Here is a 13,980-nt window from a genome sequence, read left to right as displayed (position 1 = left end):
TATTTCATGCGAAATTATAATTTATTCCTTATGCTCTTCTGGTTCATATTTTTGGAGAATAATGCATTCCTCTTTAATATGGAATTAATTATATCTGTTTGTAATTTTCTTCTTGTTTTAAAGCACTGTATATCATAAAGTCCATCTGTCACTTTTTTCATATACTAAATTTCCATATGTATTTGGGTCTATTTCATGACTTTTTAAATTTTTTTATTATTTTAAGATTTTTTCTTAACATCTTCCTTGGAGTATAATTGCTTTACAATGGTGTGTTAGTTTCTGTTGTATAACAAAGTGAATCAGCTATACAAACACATATATCCCATATATACCCCATCTTGCATCTCCCTCGCACCCTCCTTATCCCACCCTTCTAGGTGGTCACAAAGCACTGAGCTGATCTCCCTGTGCTATGTGGCTGCTTCCCACTAGCTATCTACTTTACATTTGGTAGTGTATATATGTCCATGCCACACTCTCACTTCATCCCAGCTTACCCTTCCACCTCCCAGTGGCCTCAAGTCCATTCCCTACATCTGCATCTTTATTCTTGTACTGCCCATAGGTTCTTCAGAACCATGTTCTTTTTTTCAGATTCCATATATATGTGTTAGCATATGGTATTTGTCTTTTTCTTTCTGACTTACTTCACTCTGTATGATAGTCTCTAGGTCCATCCCCCTAACTACAAATAACTGAATGTCGTTTCTTTTTATGGCTGAGTAATATTCCATTGTATATATGTGCCACATCTTCTTTATCCATTCATCTGTCATTGGACACGTAGGTTGCTTCCACATCCTGGTTATTGTAAATAGAGCTGTAATGAACATTGTGGTACATGTCTCTTTTTGAATTATGCTTTTCTCTGGGTATATGCCCAGTAGTGGAATTGCTTTGTCATATGGTAGTTCTATTTTTAGTTTTTTAAGGAACCTCCATACTGTTCTCCATAGTGGCTGTATCAAATTACATTCCCACCAACAGTGCAAGAGGGTTCCCTTTTCTCCACACCCTCTCCAGCATTTATTGTTTGTAGATTACTAATGATGGCCATTCTGACCGGTGTGAGGTGATATCTGATTGTAGTTTTCATTTGCATTTCTCTAATGATTTGTGATGTTGAGCATCCTTTCATGGGTTTGTTGGCAATCTGTGTATCTTCTTTGGAGAAATGTCTATTTAGGTCTTCTGCCCATTTTTGGATTGGGTTGTTTGTTTTTTGATATTGAGCTGCATGAGCTGCTTGTATATTTTGGACATTAATCCTTTGGCAGTTGTTTCGTTGGCAGATATTTTCTCCCAATCTGAGGGTTGTCTTTTCGTCTTGTTTATGGTTTCCTTTGCTGTGGAAAAGCTTTTAAGTTTCTTTAGGTCCCATTTGTTTATTTTTGTTTTTATTTCCATTTCTCTAGGAGGTGGGTCAAAAAGGATCTTGCTGTGATGTATATCATAGAGTGTTCTGCCTATGTTTTCCTCTAAGAGTTTGATGGTGTCTGGCCTTACATTTAGGTCTTTAATCCATTTTGAGTTGATTTTTGTGTATGGTGTTAGGGAGTGTTCTAATTTCATTCTTTTATATGTAGCTGTCCAGATTTCCCAGCACCACTTATTGAAGAAGCTGTCTTTTGTCCATTGTATGTTCTTGCTCCCTTTATCAAAAATAAGGTGACCATACGTGCATGAGTTTATCTCTGGGCTTTCGATCCTGTTCCATTGATCTATATTTCTGTTTTTGTGCCAGCACCACACTGTCTTGATTACCGTAGCTTTGTAGTAGTCTGAAGTCCAGAAGCCTGATTCCTCCAGCTCTGTTTTTGTTACTCAAGATTGCTTTGGCTATTCGGGGTCTTTTGTGTTTCCATACAAATTGTGAAATTTTTTGTTCCAGTTCTGTGAAAAATGCCATTGGTAGTTTGACAGCGATTGCATTGAATCTGTAGATTGCTTTGCCTAGTATAGTCACTTTCACAGGGTTGATTCTTCCATTCCAAGAACATAGTATATCTCTCCATCTGTTTGTATCATCTTTAATTTCTTTCATCAGTGTCTTATAGTTTTCTGCATACAGGTCTTTTTTCTCCTTAGGTAGGTTTATTCCAAGGTGTTTTATTCTTTTTGTTGCAGTGGTAAATGGGAGTGTTTCCTTAATTTCTCTTTCAGATTTTCTATCATCAGTGTATAGGAATGCAAGAGACCTCTATGCATTAATTTTGTATCCTGCTAGTGTACCAAATTCATTGATTAGCTCTAGTAGTTTTCAGGTAGCATCTTTAGGATTCTCTATGTGTAGTATCATGTCATCTTCAAACAGTGACTGTTGTACTTCTTCTTTTCTGATTTGGATTCCTTTTATTTCTTTTTCCTCTATGATTGCTGTGGCTAACTTACAAAACTATGTTGAATAATAATGGTGAGAGTGGGCAACCTTGTCTTGTTCCTCATCTTAGAGGAAATGTTTTCAATTTTTCACCATTGAAACAACATTGGCTTGGGTTTGTCATATATGCACTTTATATGTTGAGGTAGCCTCCCTCAATGACTACTTGCTCGAGCGTTTTTATCATAAATGCATGCTGAATTTTGTCAAAAGCTTTTTCTGCGTCCATTGAGATGAGCTATGATTTTTATGCGTCAATTTGTTAATATGGTTTATCACATTGACTGATATGTGTATATTGAAGAATCCTTGCATTCCTGCTATACACCCCACTTGATCATGGTGTATGATCCTTTTAATGTGCTGTTGGATTCTGTTTGTTAGTATTTTGTTGAGGATTTTAGCATCTATGTTCATCAGTGATATTGGCCGGTAGTTTTCTTTTTTTGTGACATATTTGTCTGGTTTTGGTATCAAGGTGTTGGTGCCCTCGTAGAATGAGTTTGGGAGTGTTCCTCCCTCTGCTATATTTTGGAAGAGTTTAAGAAAGACAGGTGTTAGCTCTTCTCTTAATGTTTGATAGAATTCGCCTGTGAAGCCATCTGGTCCTGGGATTTTGTTTGTTCGAAGATTTTTAACCACAGTCTCAATTTCAGTGCTTGTTATTGATATGTTTATATTTTCTATTTCTTCCTGATTCAGTCTCGGAAGGTTGTGCATTTCTAATAATTTGTCCATTTCTTCCAGGTTGTCCATTTTATTGGCATATAGTTGCTTGTAGTAGTCTCTCAGGATCCTTTGTATTTCTGCAGTGTCAGTTGTTACTTCTCCTTTTTCATTTCTAATTCTATTGATTTCAGTCTTCTCCCTTTTTTTCTTGATGATTCTGGCTAATGGTTTATCAGTTGTGTTTATCTTCTCAAAGAACCAGCTTTTAGTTTTATTGATCTTTGCTTGCTTCCTTCATTTCTTCTTCCTTTATTTCTGATCTGATCTTTATGATTTCTTTCCTTCTGCTAACTTTTCGTATTTTTTGTTCTTTGTCTAATTTCTTTAGGTGTAAGGTTTGGTTGTTTATTTGCGATGTTTCTTGTTTATTGAGGTAGGATTGTATTTCTATAAACTTCCTTCTTCAAACTGCTTTTGCTGCGTCCCATAGGTTTTGGGCTGTCGTGTTTTTATTTTCATTTGTTTCTAGGTATTTTTTGCCTTCCTCAGATTTCTTCAGTGACCTCTTGTTTATTGTGTATTGTTTAGCCTTCATGTGTTTCAATTTTTTTCAGATTTTTTCCTGTAATTGATATGAAGTCTCATAGTGTTGTGGTCAGAAAAGGTATTTAATATGATTTCAATTTTTTAAATTTACCACTGCTTGATTTGTGACCCAAGATATGATCTATCCTGGAGAATGTTCCATGAGCACTTGAGAAGAAAGTGTATTCTGTTGTTTTTGGATGGACTGTCCTATAAATATCAATTAAGTCCATTTTGTTTAATGTATCATTTAAAGCTTGTGTTTCCTTATTTATTTTCATTTTGGATGATCTGTCCATTGGTGAAGGTGGGGTGTTAAAAGTCCCCTACAATGAATGTGTTTCCGTCAATTTCCCCTTTTATGGCTGTTAGCATTTGCCTTATGTATTGAGGTGCTCATTTGTTGGGTGCATAAATATTTACAATTATTATATCTTCTTGGATTGATTCCTTGATCGTTATGTACTGTCCATCATTGTCTCTTGTAATAGTCTTTATTTTAAAGTCTATTATGTCTGATATGAGAATTGCTAATCTAGCTTTCTGTTCATTTCCATTTCCATGGAATACCTTTTTCCTTCTCCTCACTTTCAGTCTGTATGTGTCCCTAGGTCTGAAGTGGGTCTCTTGTAGACAGCATATGTACAGGTCTTGTTTTTGTATCCATTCAGCCAGTCTATGTCTTTTGTTTGGAGCATTTAATCCATTTACATTTAAGGTAATTATCAATATGTATGCTCCTGTTACCGTTTTCTTAATTGTTTGGGGTTTATCTTTGCAGGTCTTTTCCTTCTCTTGTGTTTCCTGCCTAGAGAAGTTCCTTTAGCATGTGTTGTAAAGCTGGTTTGGTGGTGCTGAATTCTCTTAGCTTTTGCTAGTCTGTGTAAAGGTTTTAATTTCTCCATTGAATCTGAATGAGATCCTTGCTGGGTAGAGTGATCTTGGTTGTAGGCTTTTCCCTTTCATCACTTTAAATATGTCATGCCACTCCCTTCTGGCTTGAAGAGTTTCTGCTGAAAGATCAGTTGCTAACCTTATGGGGATTCCCTTATGTGTTATTTGTTGTTTTTCCCTTGCTGCTTTTAATATGTTTTCTTTGTATTTAATTTTTGGTAGTTTGATTAATATGTGTTTTCGCATGTTTCTCCTTGGTTTTATCCTGTATGGGACTCTCTGTGCTTCCTGGACTTGACTATTTCCTTTTCCATATTAGGGAAGTTTTCAACTATAATGTCTTCAAATATTTTCTGAGTCCCTTTCTTTTTCTCTTCTTCTTCTGGGACCCCTATAATTAGAATGTTGGTGCATTTAATGTTGTCCCAGAGGTCTCTGAGACTGTCCTCAATTCTTTTCATTTTTTTTTTCTTTATTCTGTTCTGCAGTAGTTATTTCCACTATTTTATCCTCAAGGTCATTTGTCTGTTCTCCTCCCTCAGTTATTCTGCTGTTGATTCCTTCTAGAGAATTTTTACTTTCATTTATTGTATTGTTCATCATTGTTCGTTTGCTCTTTAGTTCTTCTAGGTCCTTGCTAAACACTCCTTGTATTTTATCCATTCTATTTCCAAGATTTTGGATCATCTTTACTGTCAATACTCTGAACTGTTTTTCAGGTAGAATGCTTATTTCCTCTTCATTTGTTTGGTCTGGTGGTTTTTTACCTTGCTCCTTTATCTGTTGTTTATTTCTCTGTCTTCTCATTTTGCTTAACTTACTGTGTTTGAAGTCTCCTTTTCGCAGGCTGCATTGCATAATTCCTGTTGTTTTTGGTGTCTGCCCCCAGTGGGTAAGGTTCGTTCAGTGGGTAGTGTAGGCTTCCTGGTGGAGGGTACTGGTGCCTGTGTTCTGGTGGAAGAGGCCAGATCTTTTCTTTCTGGAGGGCAGGACCGCGTCTGGTACTGTGTTTTGGGGTGTATGTGAACTTATTATGATTTTAGGCAGCCTCTCTGCTAATGGTTGGGTATGTGTTCCTGTCTTGCTAGTTGTTTGGTATAAGGTGTCCAGCACTGTAGCTTGCTGGTCGTTGAGTGGAGCTTGGTCTTAGTGTTGAGATGGAGATCTCTGGGAGAGCTTTTGCTGTTTAATATTACATGGGGCCTGAAGGTCTCTGACCAAAATTCTGAACTCGGCTCTCCCACCTCAGAGGCTCAGGCCTGACATCCAGCCAGAGCACCAAGACCCTGTCAGCCACACAGCCAGGTTCGAAGGAATTTTCTTGCCTTTGGGAATTCTGAGGTCTTCTGCCAGCATTCTGTAGGTGTTCTGTAGCAGTTGTTCCACATGTAGATATATTTTTGTTGTATTTGTGGGCAGGAAGGTGATCTCACATCTTACTGCTCCACCATCTTAAAGGTCCCCCCTATTTCCTGACTTTTTATTCTATGGCAGAATTCTATTTTCCTCTCCATGAACCATAGCAAACTATTTGAATTTTAGCTAATTAATAGTAATATCTTATACAGATTATCTCCCTCACATATTTTTTATTATTTTCACTGCTAGTCTTACAATTTCCCTTTTCTATATAAAGTTTAGTGCCCATTAATCTAAGTCCATGAAAAACAATTGCTGTTATTTTTCCTTTTGGTGAGTAGTGAGATGAAATTTAGAAAGTAACTTGGATGGTACTAACATCTTTATAACACTGAGTTACCCTAAGAACAGGTGATGCTTTTCCGTTTGTCTGAGTCTACTATTTTGTCCTTGAGAAGTGTTTCAAACTTTTCCTCAACCGGTCCTCTATCTGGTTCTATTAATGTTTTCATGTTCCTTACATACCATCATACCTTACTGAATTTTTTTCATAATTGATTCTGTTTTTATAAATTTATTTATTTTTGGCTGCATTGGGTCTTCGTTGCTGCACATGGGCTTTCTCTAGTTGCAGCGAGCAGGGCTCTTCATTGCGGTGCATGGCCTTTTCATTGCAATGGCTTCTCTTGTGGCAAAGTATGGGCTCTAGGTGTGCAGGCTTCAGTAGTTGTAGCAGGTGGACTCAGTAGTTGTGGCTTGCAGGCTCTCGAGTGCAAGCTCAGTAGTTGTGGTGCATGGGCTTAGCTGCTTGGCAGCATGTGGGATCTTCCTCGACCAGGGCTTGAACACATGTCTCCTGCATTGGCAGGTGGATTCTTAACCACTGTGCCACCAGGGAAGCCCCATTAATTGATTCTATAGATTCCTTAGAGTTTTCCAGATATACGTTCAGGTCAGCAGCAAAAAAAAGATAGTTTTACGGCTTCTTTATCTGTTTTATCTATTCTTATGCCTCTAAGTCAGTTCTTATGATCAATTACTTTGACTAATATTTGCATTAAAGTGCTGATTAGAGTAGAGATTGTAGGCACAATTGCCCTGTTCTTTTTGGAAATATCACTACTGTTCCTTATTAAATAATACTGACTTTAGAAGATATGCATGTGTATGTACATGTGTATCTACACAAATAATGCACATTGTGAATATACACATATAACACATGTGTGTGTATATACACATAATACATGTGTCTACACAGATATATATGACATTAGTGTACATGTGTATGTGTGTGAGTGAAAATGTGGCAAGTTTTCTTAGAGTTTTAAACACTATTTCCGTTCCACTGTTTTATTCTTCAGTAATTGAAATAACATGAATGCTATTCCTTCCTTTCCTGTCTTCCTTTTCCTCTACTTTCCATTTTACCCTTTTTAATCCTTTTTTTAAATCTCATTTTTGTTCTTTGGGGTTTTGTTTGTTCATTTCTATTATTAACTTATGAATTTATGAATAAAGGTGGGTTTTCATATTGTTAAATGCTTTTATGAATATATTTAATTCCATGTTAACTATTATTATACAGTTTACCTCTAATTTACGATTATTGTTTCAGGGAGAATTTCCGTCAACTGGTATATGTTGACTTCCTATTTTTCTTGTTATCTTCACTGTATTGAAGTGTTTTTACAAAATTTCTAGTTTAATGGTGCTCTGTCATTGTTGCAAAATCCAGTTACTTAGTGGATGTTCATCTTTGTTTTGGTGGTGTTAATGACAACAAATTAACAACTTTACATTAAAAAGTTATTTTTCAAATACATATTAATAATGCTTAGTTTTACTTCATTTCAATTCACTCTAAAGATGAAATAATTTTTCTGAATTACCAATGCTATTAAATTAAAATTTTAATAATTGTAAATTAATACAAAATAAGTAATGAATAGTAAAAGCATCTTTTCTCTTGTTTGTATTTTTAAAAATTGATGTAATGGGAAATAAATCTTTGTTCATTTAATGTTTAAATTAATATCCATTTAAAATTTTACAGATAAGTGCATAGAGCCTGGGAAGAAACTCAAACTGGAATATGGGCTAAAATATAATTTTCTTAAGATAAGGTCAAGATTCTGTAACAAAAAAGAGGTGTTTTCCCATTATTTTGACATATCTTAACAGTAAACTGATGGTAAACTCAGTAGGGTAATTGAGGTGCTCTTTACAAAGGTGTGGGAAAATGTTAGGGACAACCAACAGGGCATGGTACTTTGAGGCCAGCCACATAAGAAAGCTATGGTACTCTGAGGCCAGCCACATGAAAAACCTATGCCACCTCTTCTGCAGGGGCAAAGGGCTGGGTGATTGTCTGAAACCTGAGGAAATTGCTAAATTGCTAGAAAGTGACAGTTGGCAGGAGCTGTGGCCATCGATAGAAAGGAACAATCAAACCAGGTGAGTTGGCAAGGATGGAGCCAGGGTAATAAGTACACTCCTCCCCTCTGTCTCACGATGCACTCAATCTGCAGAAAGATTCTGAGTGTTCATTGCAGCCTGGTATTTAATTGATATATTTTTTATTACTGGATAATTTATCTTTTAGTAATTATCAGTATTTCAATTTCCCTTAAAATATCCATCCATATCATTTTCCTATTTTATTTATTGTTTTTTCTCAAGATTTGTATGATATATGCATACTTTAAATATCTCTATATTAACTATTATTCTGTAATAAATGTTGTAAAGGTTTTTCTTAGTTTGTCATTTGATCTTTAATTCTTTGCAGTGCCTTTGATGTACAGAAGATATGTTTTATAGGGCTAAGTATACTAGGGCTTATTGTATTATTTCTTCTGGGAATTTTTTAAAAATTATAAATACTTTCTTATCTATTTGTTAGCCTAATATATTTGTAGATTTTTTTTTGATATCTACGATTTAAGTATAAGTGTAAGTATAGATGTTTAAAAGAGCTCAGAATATTTTTTTCTTGTGATGTTAGATAAGAATTCTAAGGAGTATATGTGTGCACGTGTGTTTGTGTGCGCTTATTTATATAGACAATTAGCCCCAATGATGTTTTTAAAATAATCTATTCCTTTTCATTTTATTATATGCATCACATCAGAGTCTCTTTAAAGACCATGTAAATTGTTTAACTGATCTATTTATGCCAGATCACACTGTTTTAATTATTATAGATGAATCATTTTGGGCTTCTGATAAGGCAAGTCACTTTGAAGCCTGTTTCTGATCAGTGATGCTCATCTTTTACACTGAATCCTTCATTCAGTTCCATCAATCGTTTCCCACACAGAGAATGTAAATCAATAGAGTTCCTGTGTTGAGAAACCTGGGGCGTACAGTAAGAAAATGGAACAATTTGCAGAAGACCTTATGCAAACTCAAAAATGTACCTCATCCAATTTGGCAATATAAATGTCTCCACAAATTGCATTTATGTAAATTGGCTAGGGTGATCCAATCACCTGTAAGCCTCTTTAAATTGTCATTCATAAAGGTAAAGTATAAAGTGGCTTTCTATCTATCATAAAATGTGTGTGAATAATTGTTCAGTTTGATTTCTGTATGCTTCTAATCAATGTAATATAGTTTTGAATTGAGAGTTAAAGGCAACTCAAATGAGGAAGAAAATTATTACCCAGCTTTAGATCTGATTCACATTAAAGCAAAAGTTATTTCCACACTTTTTAAGATAAGTGCTGAAATGTCCAGAAGCTATGCCTGCTTCCATGATGAACATGTTTTCTTGTTGCACCTTGGGGAAATTGGCTCGTGAATGCACCATGTTCATCAGCTCTCTCATTCTCTGGGCCACCTGCTAATTTGCTGTAAGCAACAGAAGTGATGATGATATTTTTGTGTCTTCACCCACTAAATTACTTTCATGCCCCAAATGTCCTAATTGGTATTCTGTTCCTCAAAGCGTCCATAGTTGATTTTCATAAGGAAATGAAAATGTCGGTGGGGTTGTCCGCCTGAGCTCCCCACAGGTAGATGAGTCTTATGACACACCGGCCACCACCTCCGCTCGGAAGTGATGCCGTGCTCAGTATCACTTGACGGGGCTCCTACATTAAGACTTACAAAACTCTCTGTCCGTCCCCGGGCCTGTGAAAGCACCTCTCCTCCGCGGCCTCCGTCCTGCCGCCATGTACTGGTGCCTGGGTGAAGCGCTGCTGCTGTCCCATGTCGGGCCCACAGCCCTAGGTTCGGCGGCAGCCAACTCGGCAGCGGCTGCTGGGCCGGGTTCGCGGGCAGCCCGCCGCAGCCGCTGCCGCCCCGCAGTCAGGGCTCGCGTCGCCCGTCCGGCGACACTACAGCGAGGCAGCAGCCGACGGCGAGGACAACCCCAACTTCTTCAAGATGGTGGAGGGCCTTCTTTGACCGCGGCACCTGCATCTTGGAGGACAAGCTGGTGGAGCGAAGCAAAGATCTATGAAGAGAGCATCTTGGAGGCAGACTGTGACATACTGATCCCTGCTGCCAGCGAGAAGCAGCTGACCAAGGCCAATACACCCAGAGTCAAAGTTAAGAAGCCAAGATTATTGCTGAAGGTGTCAACGGACTGACAACTCCAGAAGCTGATAAGATTTTCCTAGAGAAGAACATCATGGTTATTCCAGATCTCTACTTGAATGCTGGAGAAGTGACAGTATCTTACTTTGAGTGGCTGAAGAATGTAAATCATGTCAGCTATGGCCGTCAGACCTTCAAATATGAAAGGGATTCTAACTACCACTTGCTCATGTCTGTTCAAGAGAGTCTGGAAAGGAAATTTGGAAAGCACGGTGGAACTATTCCCATTGTACCCACAGCACAGTTCCAAGACAGGATATTGCACGCCTCTGAGAAAGACACTGTGCAGTCTGGCTTAGCTTACACCATGGAGCGCTCTGCCAGGCAAATCATGCACACAGCCATGAGGTATAACCTAGGATTGGACCCAAGAACAGCTGCCTATGTCAACGCCACCGAGAAAGTCTTCAAGGTGTACAATGAAGCTGGTGTGACCTTCACATAGACCAGACGGGGCTGCGGCTGACTTCTCTACTACCCTCTTCATCTGCAGACCTATCACAAGTTTACATGTAACCACGGAAATCTCTCTCTCATGACTTAATAGATAATGGACACCATTCTCAACAAGTCAATCCAAATCAGCCCCTTAAGAAAAAAAGTTAGGGGATCATATGTAAGCTAATAAGTGATAGTAGAAATTAGCTATGTCAGAGAGCCATTTGGGCATTTTGCCTTTAAGTAAAGTCTTTTCCCTCTGCCTGTGCTGCCTTGTTCCATGGCTGTTTCCCAGCACAGTCAGCTGTAGCCCTGGGACAGCACCTTTTGTCCAAAAGCAGTCAGTCACTTGCCACTTCAGCTCTGGACAGATCTATCAGGTGCTTGGACACATTTAAGAAGCAGGTATATGGCATTTTCAGGAGGTAGCATGGTCCTCAAGTGAGTTATTGGTATTTTAAATCAGCAAAATAACTCAATTTTACAGATTACAAACAAAAAAACTTTCTCTTCATGCATTTTATTCTTTTAGAATAAAATAAGTACATGCTGCTGTAATAAAATTGCCTTTAATCACTTTATAAGCCTAACCTTGACTCAAGCAGTGAATGCCTGTAAACATAATAAATGAAAAATGCTAGTATTTTTATAACATAAAACAGTATCATTTATAACTTGTCAATTGCATATTGTCATCCAGCAAAAATAAAAAGCCCAGTAGAGAATTAAGTTATCTTCATACCTGCAAATGATGGAGGCTATTTTTGTTAAGACTGCCGGAATTTACTAACCACAATTATGACATATAGTCCAAAGAGTGCAGTAATCTCCTTAACATGTTAATTAATTGTCCTCTTTTGAAGATCTATTGTGTTGACTAATTGAACAATAATTCAAGTACAGTGCCCCAGAAAAAAAAAAAACTTGGGCTCCCTCTTTGGAGCCTGGCTGGTGATTCTAAGCATTGCCAATGGCCCCGACTCACCCTGAATTTATGTCCTCACTTAGAGGCCTCCTCTTCTGTACATGGCGTCATTCCCAGTGGGCTGGAAACAACCTGGTGTTGTGTTTTGTTTGGAAGTTGTTTGGCCAGGACCTTTTGAACAGTAGGGTCCCAATGAAGTACTGGATATTATTTATGTAAGCATGAGCTTTTCTTCTATTAACAATAATATCCTTTCAGAAATTTCTAACTACTTGGTAACTGCATGACTTAACCGGGTGACAAAAGCAGTTATTAAAAAGACTACCAGGAGACCTACAAGATGGTGGAAGAGTAAGACATGGAGATCACCTACCTCCCCACAAATACATCAGAAATACATCTACACGTGGAACACCTCCTACAGAACACCTACTGAACACTGACAGAAGACCTCAGACGTTCCAAAAGGCAAAAAAACTCCCCACATACCTGGGTATGGCAAAAGAAAAAACAGAGACAAAAGAATAGGGACGGGACGTACACCAGAGGGAGGGAGCCGTGAAGGAGGAAAGGTTTCCACACACTAGGAAGCCCCTTCGCAGGTGGAGACTGCGGGCGTTGGGGGGTAGGGGGGGTAGGGGGAGCTTCGGAGCTGCAGAGGAGAGCACAGAAACAGGGGTACAGAGGGCAAAGTGGAGAGATGCCCGCACACAGGATCGGTGCCAAACTGCACTCACCAACACGAGAGGCTGGTATGGTCACCCGCCAGGGTGGGCGGGGGCTAGGAGCTGAGGCTCAGGCTTCGGAAGTCAGATCCCAGGGAGAGCACTGGGGTTCGCTGCGTGAACACAGCCTGAAGGGGGCTAGTGCGCCATGGCTAGCTGGGAGGGAGTCCAGGAAAATGTCTAGACCTGCCTAAGAGGCAAGAGACCATTGTTTCCAGGTGCGTGAGGAGAGGGGATTCAGAGCACCGCCTAAATGAGCTCCAGAGATGGGTGCGAGCCGCGGCTATCAGCACAGACCCCAGAGATGGGCATGAGACGCTAAGGCTGCTGCTGCAGCCACCAAGAAGCCTGTGTGCAAGCACAGGTCACTATACACACCTCCCCTCCCGGGAGCCTATGCAGCCCGCCACTGCCAGGCTCCCATGATCCAGGGACAACTTCCCAGGGAGAACACATGGCGCACCTCAGGCTGCTACAACGTCATGCTGGCCTCTGCCGCCACAGGCTCACCCCGCATTCCATACCCCTCCCTCCCCGCAGCCTAAGTGGGCAAGAGCCCACTAATTAGCTGCTCCTTTAACCCCGTCCTGTCTGAGTGAAGAACAAATGCCCTCAAAGACCTACACACAGAGGCAGGGCCGAATCCAAAGCTGAACCCCAGGAGCTGTGCGAACAAAGAAGACAAAGGGAAATCTCTCCCAGCAGCCTCAGGAGCAGTAGGTTAAATCTCCACAATCAACTTGATGTTTGTACCCTGCACCTGTGGAATACCTTAAATAGACAATAAATCATCCCAAAATTGAGGCAGTGGACTTTGGGAGCAATGATATATATTGTTTCTTCCTTTTTCTCTTTTTGTGAGTGTGTATGTCTATGCTTCTTTGTGTGATTTTGTCTGTATAGCTTTGCTTTTACCATTTGTCCTAGGGTTCTGCCTGCCGGATTTTTTTTTGTTTCTTTTTTTTAGTATAGTTTTTAGTGCTTGTTATCATTGGTGGATTTGGTTTTTTTTTTCGGTATGCTTGCTCTCTTCTTTCTTTCTTTTTTTTTTGCTTTTTAATTTTTTTTATTTTTAGTAATTATTTTTTATGTTAATAACTTTATTTTATTTTTTCTTTCTTTCTTTCTTTTTTTCCTCCCTTTTCTTCTGAGCCATGTGGCGGCCAGGGTCTTGGTGCTCCGACTGGGTGTCAGGCCTGTGCCTCTGAGGTGGGAGAGCCGAGTTCAGGACATTGGTCCCAGAGACTTCCTGGCTCCACGTAATATCAAACAGGGGAAGGTCTCCTAGAGATCTCCATCTCAACACTAAGACCCAGATCCACTCAACAACCAGTAAGCTCCAGTGATAGACACCCTATGACAAACAAATAGCAAGACAGGAACACAACCCCACCCAT

General features: G+C 39.1%; 1 protein-coding gene across 1 annotated transcript; it reads left to right on the top strand.

Annotated features, from left to right (window-relative positions):
- Positions 1-10,068: 10,068 nt before the first annotated feature.
- Positions 10,069-10,940, top strand: LOC136140332 (glutamate dehydrogenase 1, mitochondrial-like). Its single transcript, XM_065898402.1, is given in 2 exon segments — positions 10,069-10,452; positions 10,455-10,940. Coding segments are annotated over 2 exon segments (870 nt in total).
- The last annotated feature ends 3,040 nt before the right edge of the window (positions 10,941-13,980 follow it).

Source organism: Phocoena phocoena, chromosome 20, assembly GCF_963924675.1.
Source record: "Phocoena phocoena chromosome 20, mPhoPho1.1, whole genome shotgun sequence".
Classification (NCBI taxonomy): Eukaryota; Metazoa; Chordata; class Mammalia; order Artiodactyla; family Phocoenidae; genus Phocoena; species Phocoena phocoena.
This window is presented reverse-complemented; position numbering and strand designations above follow the sequence as displayed.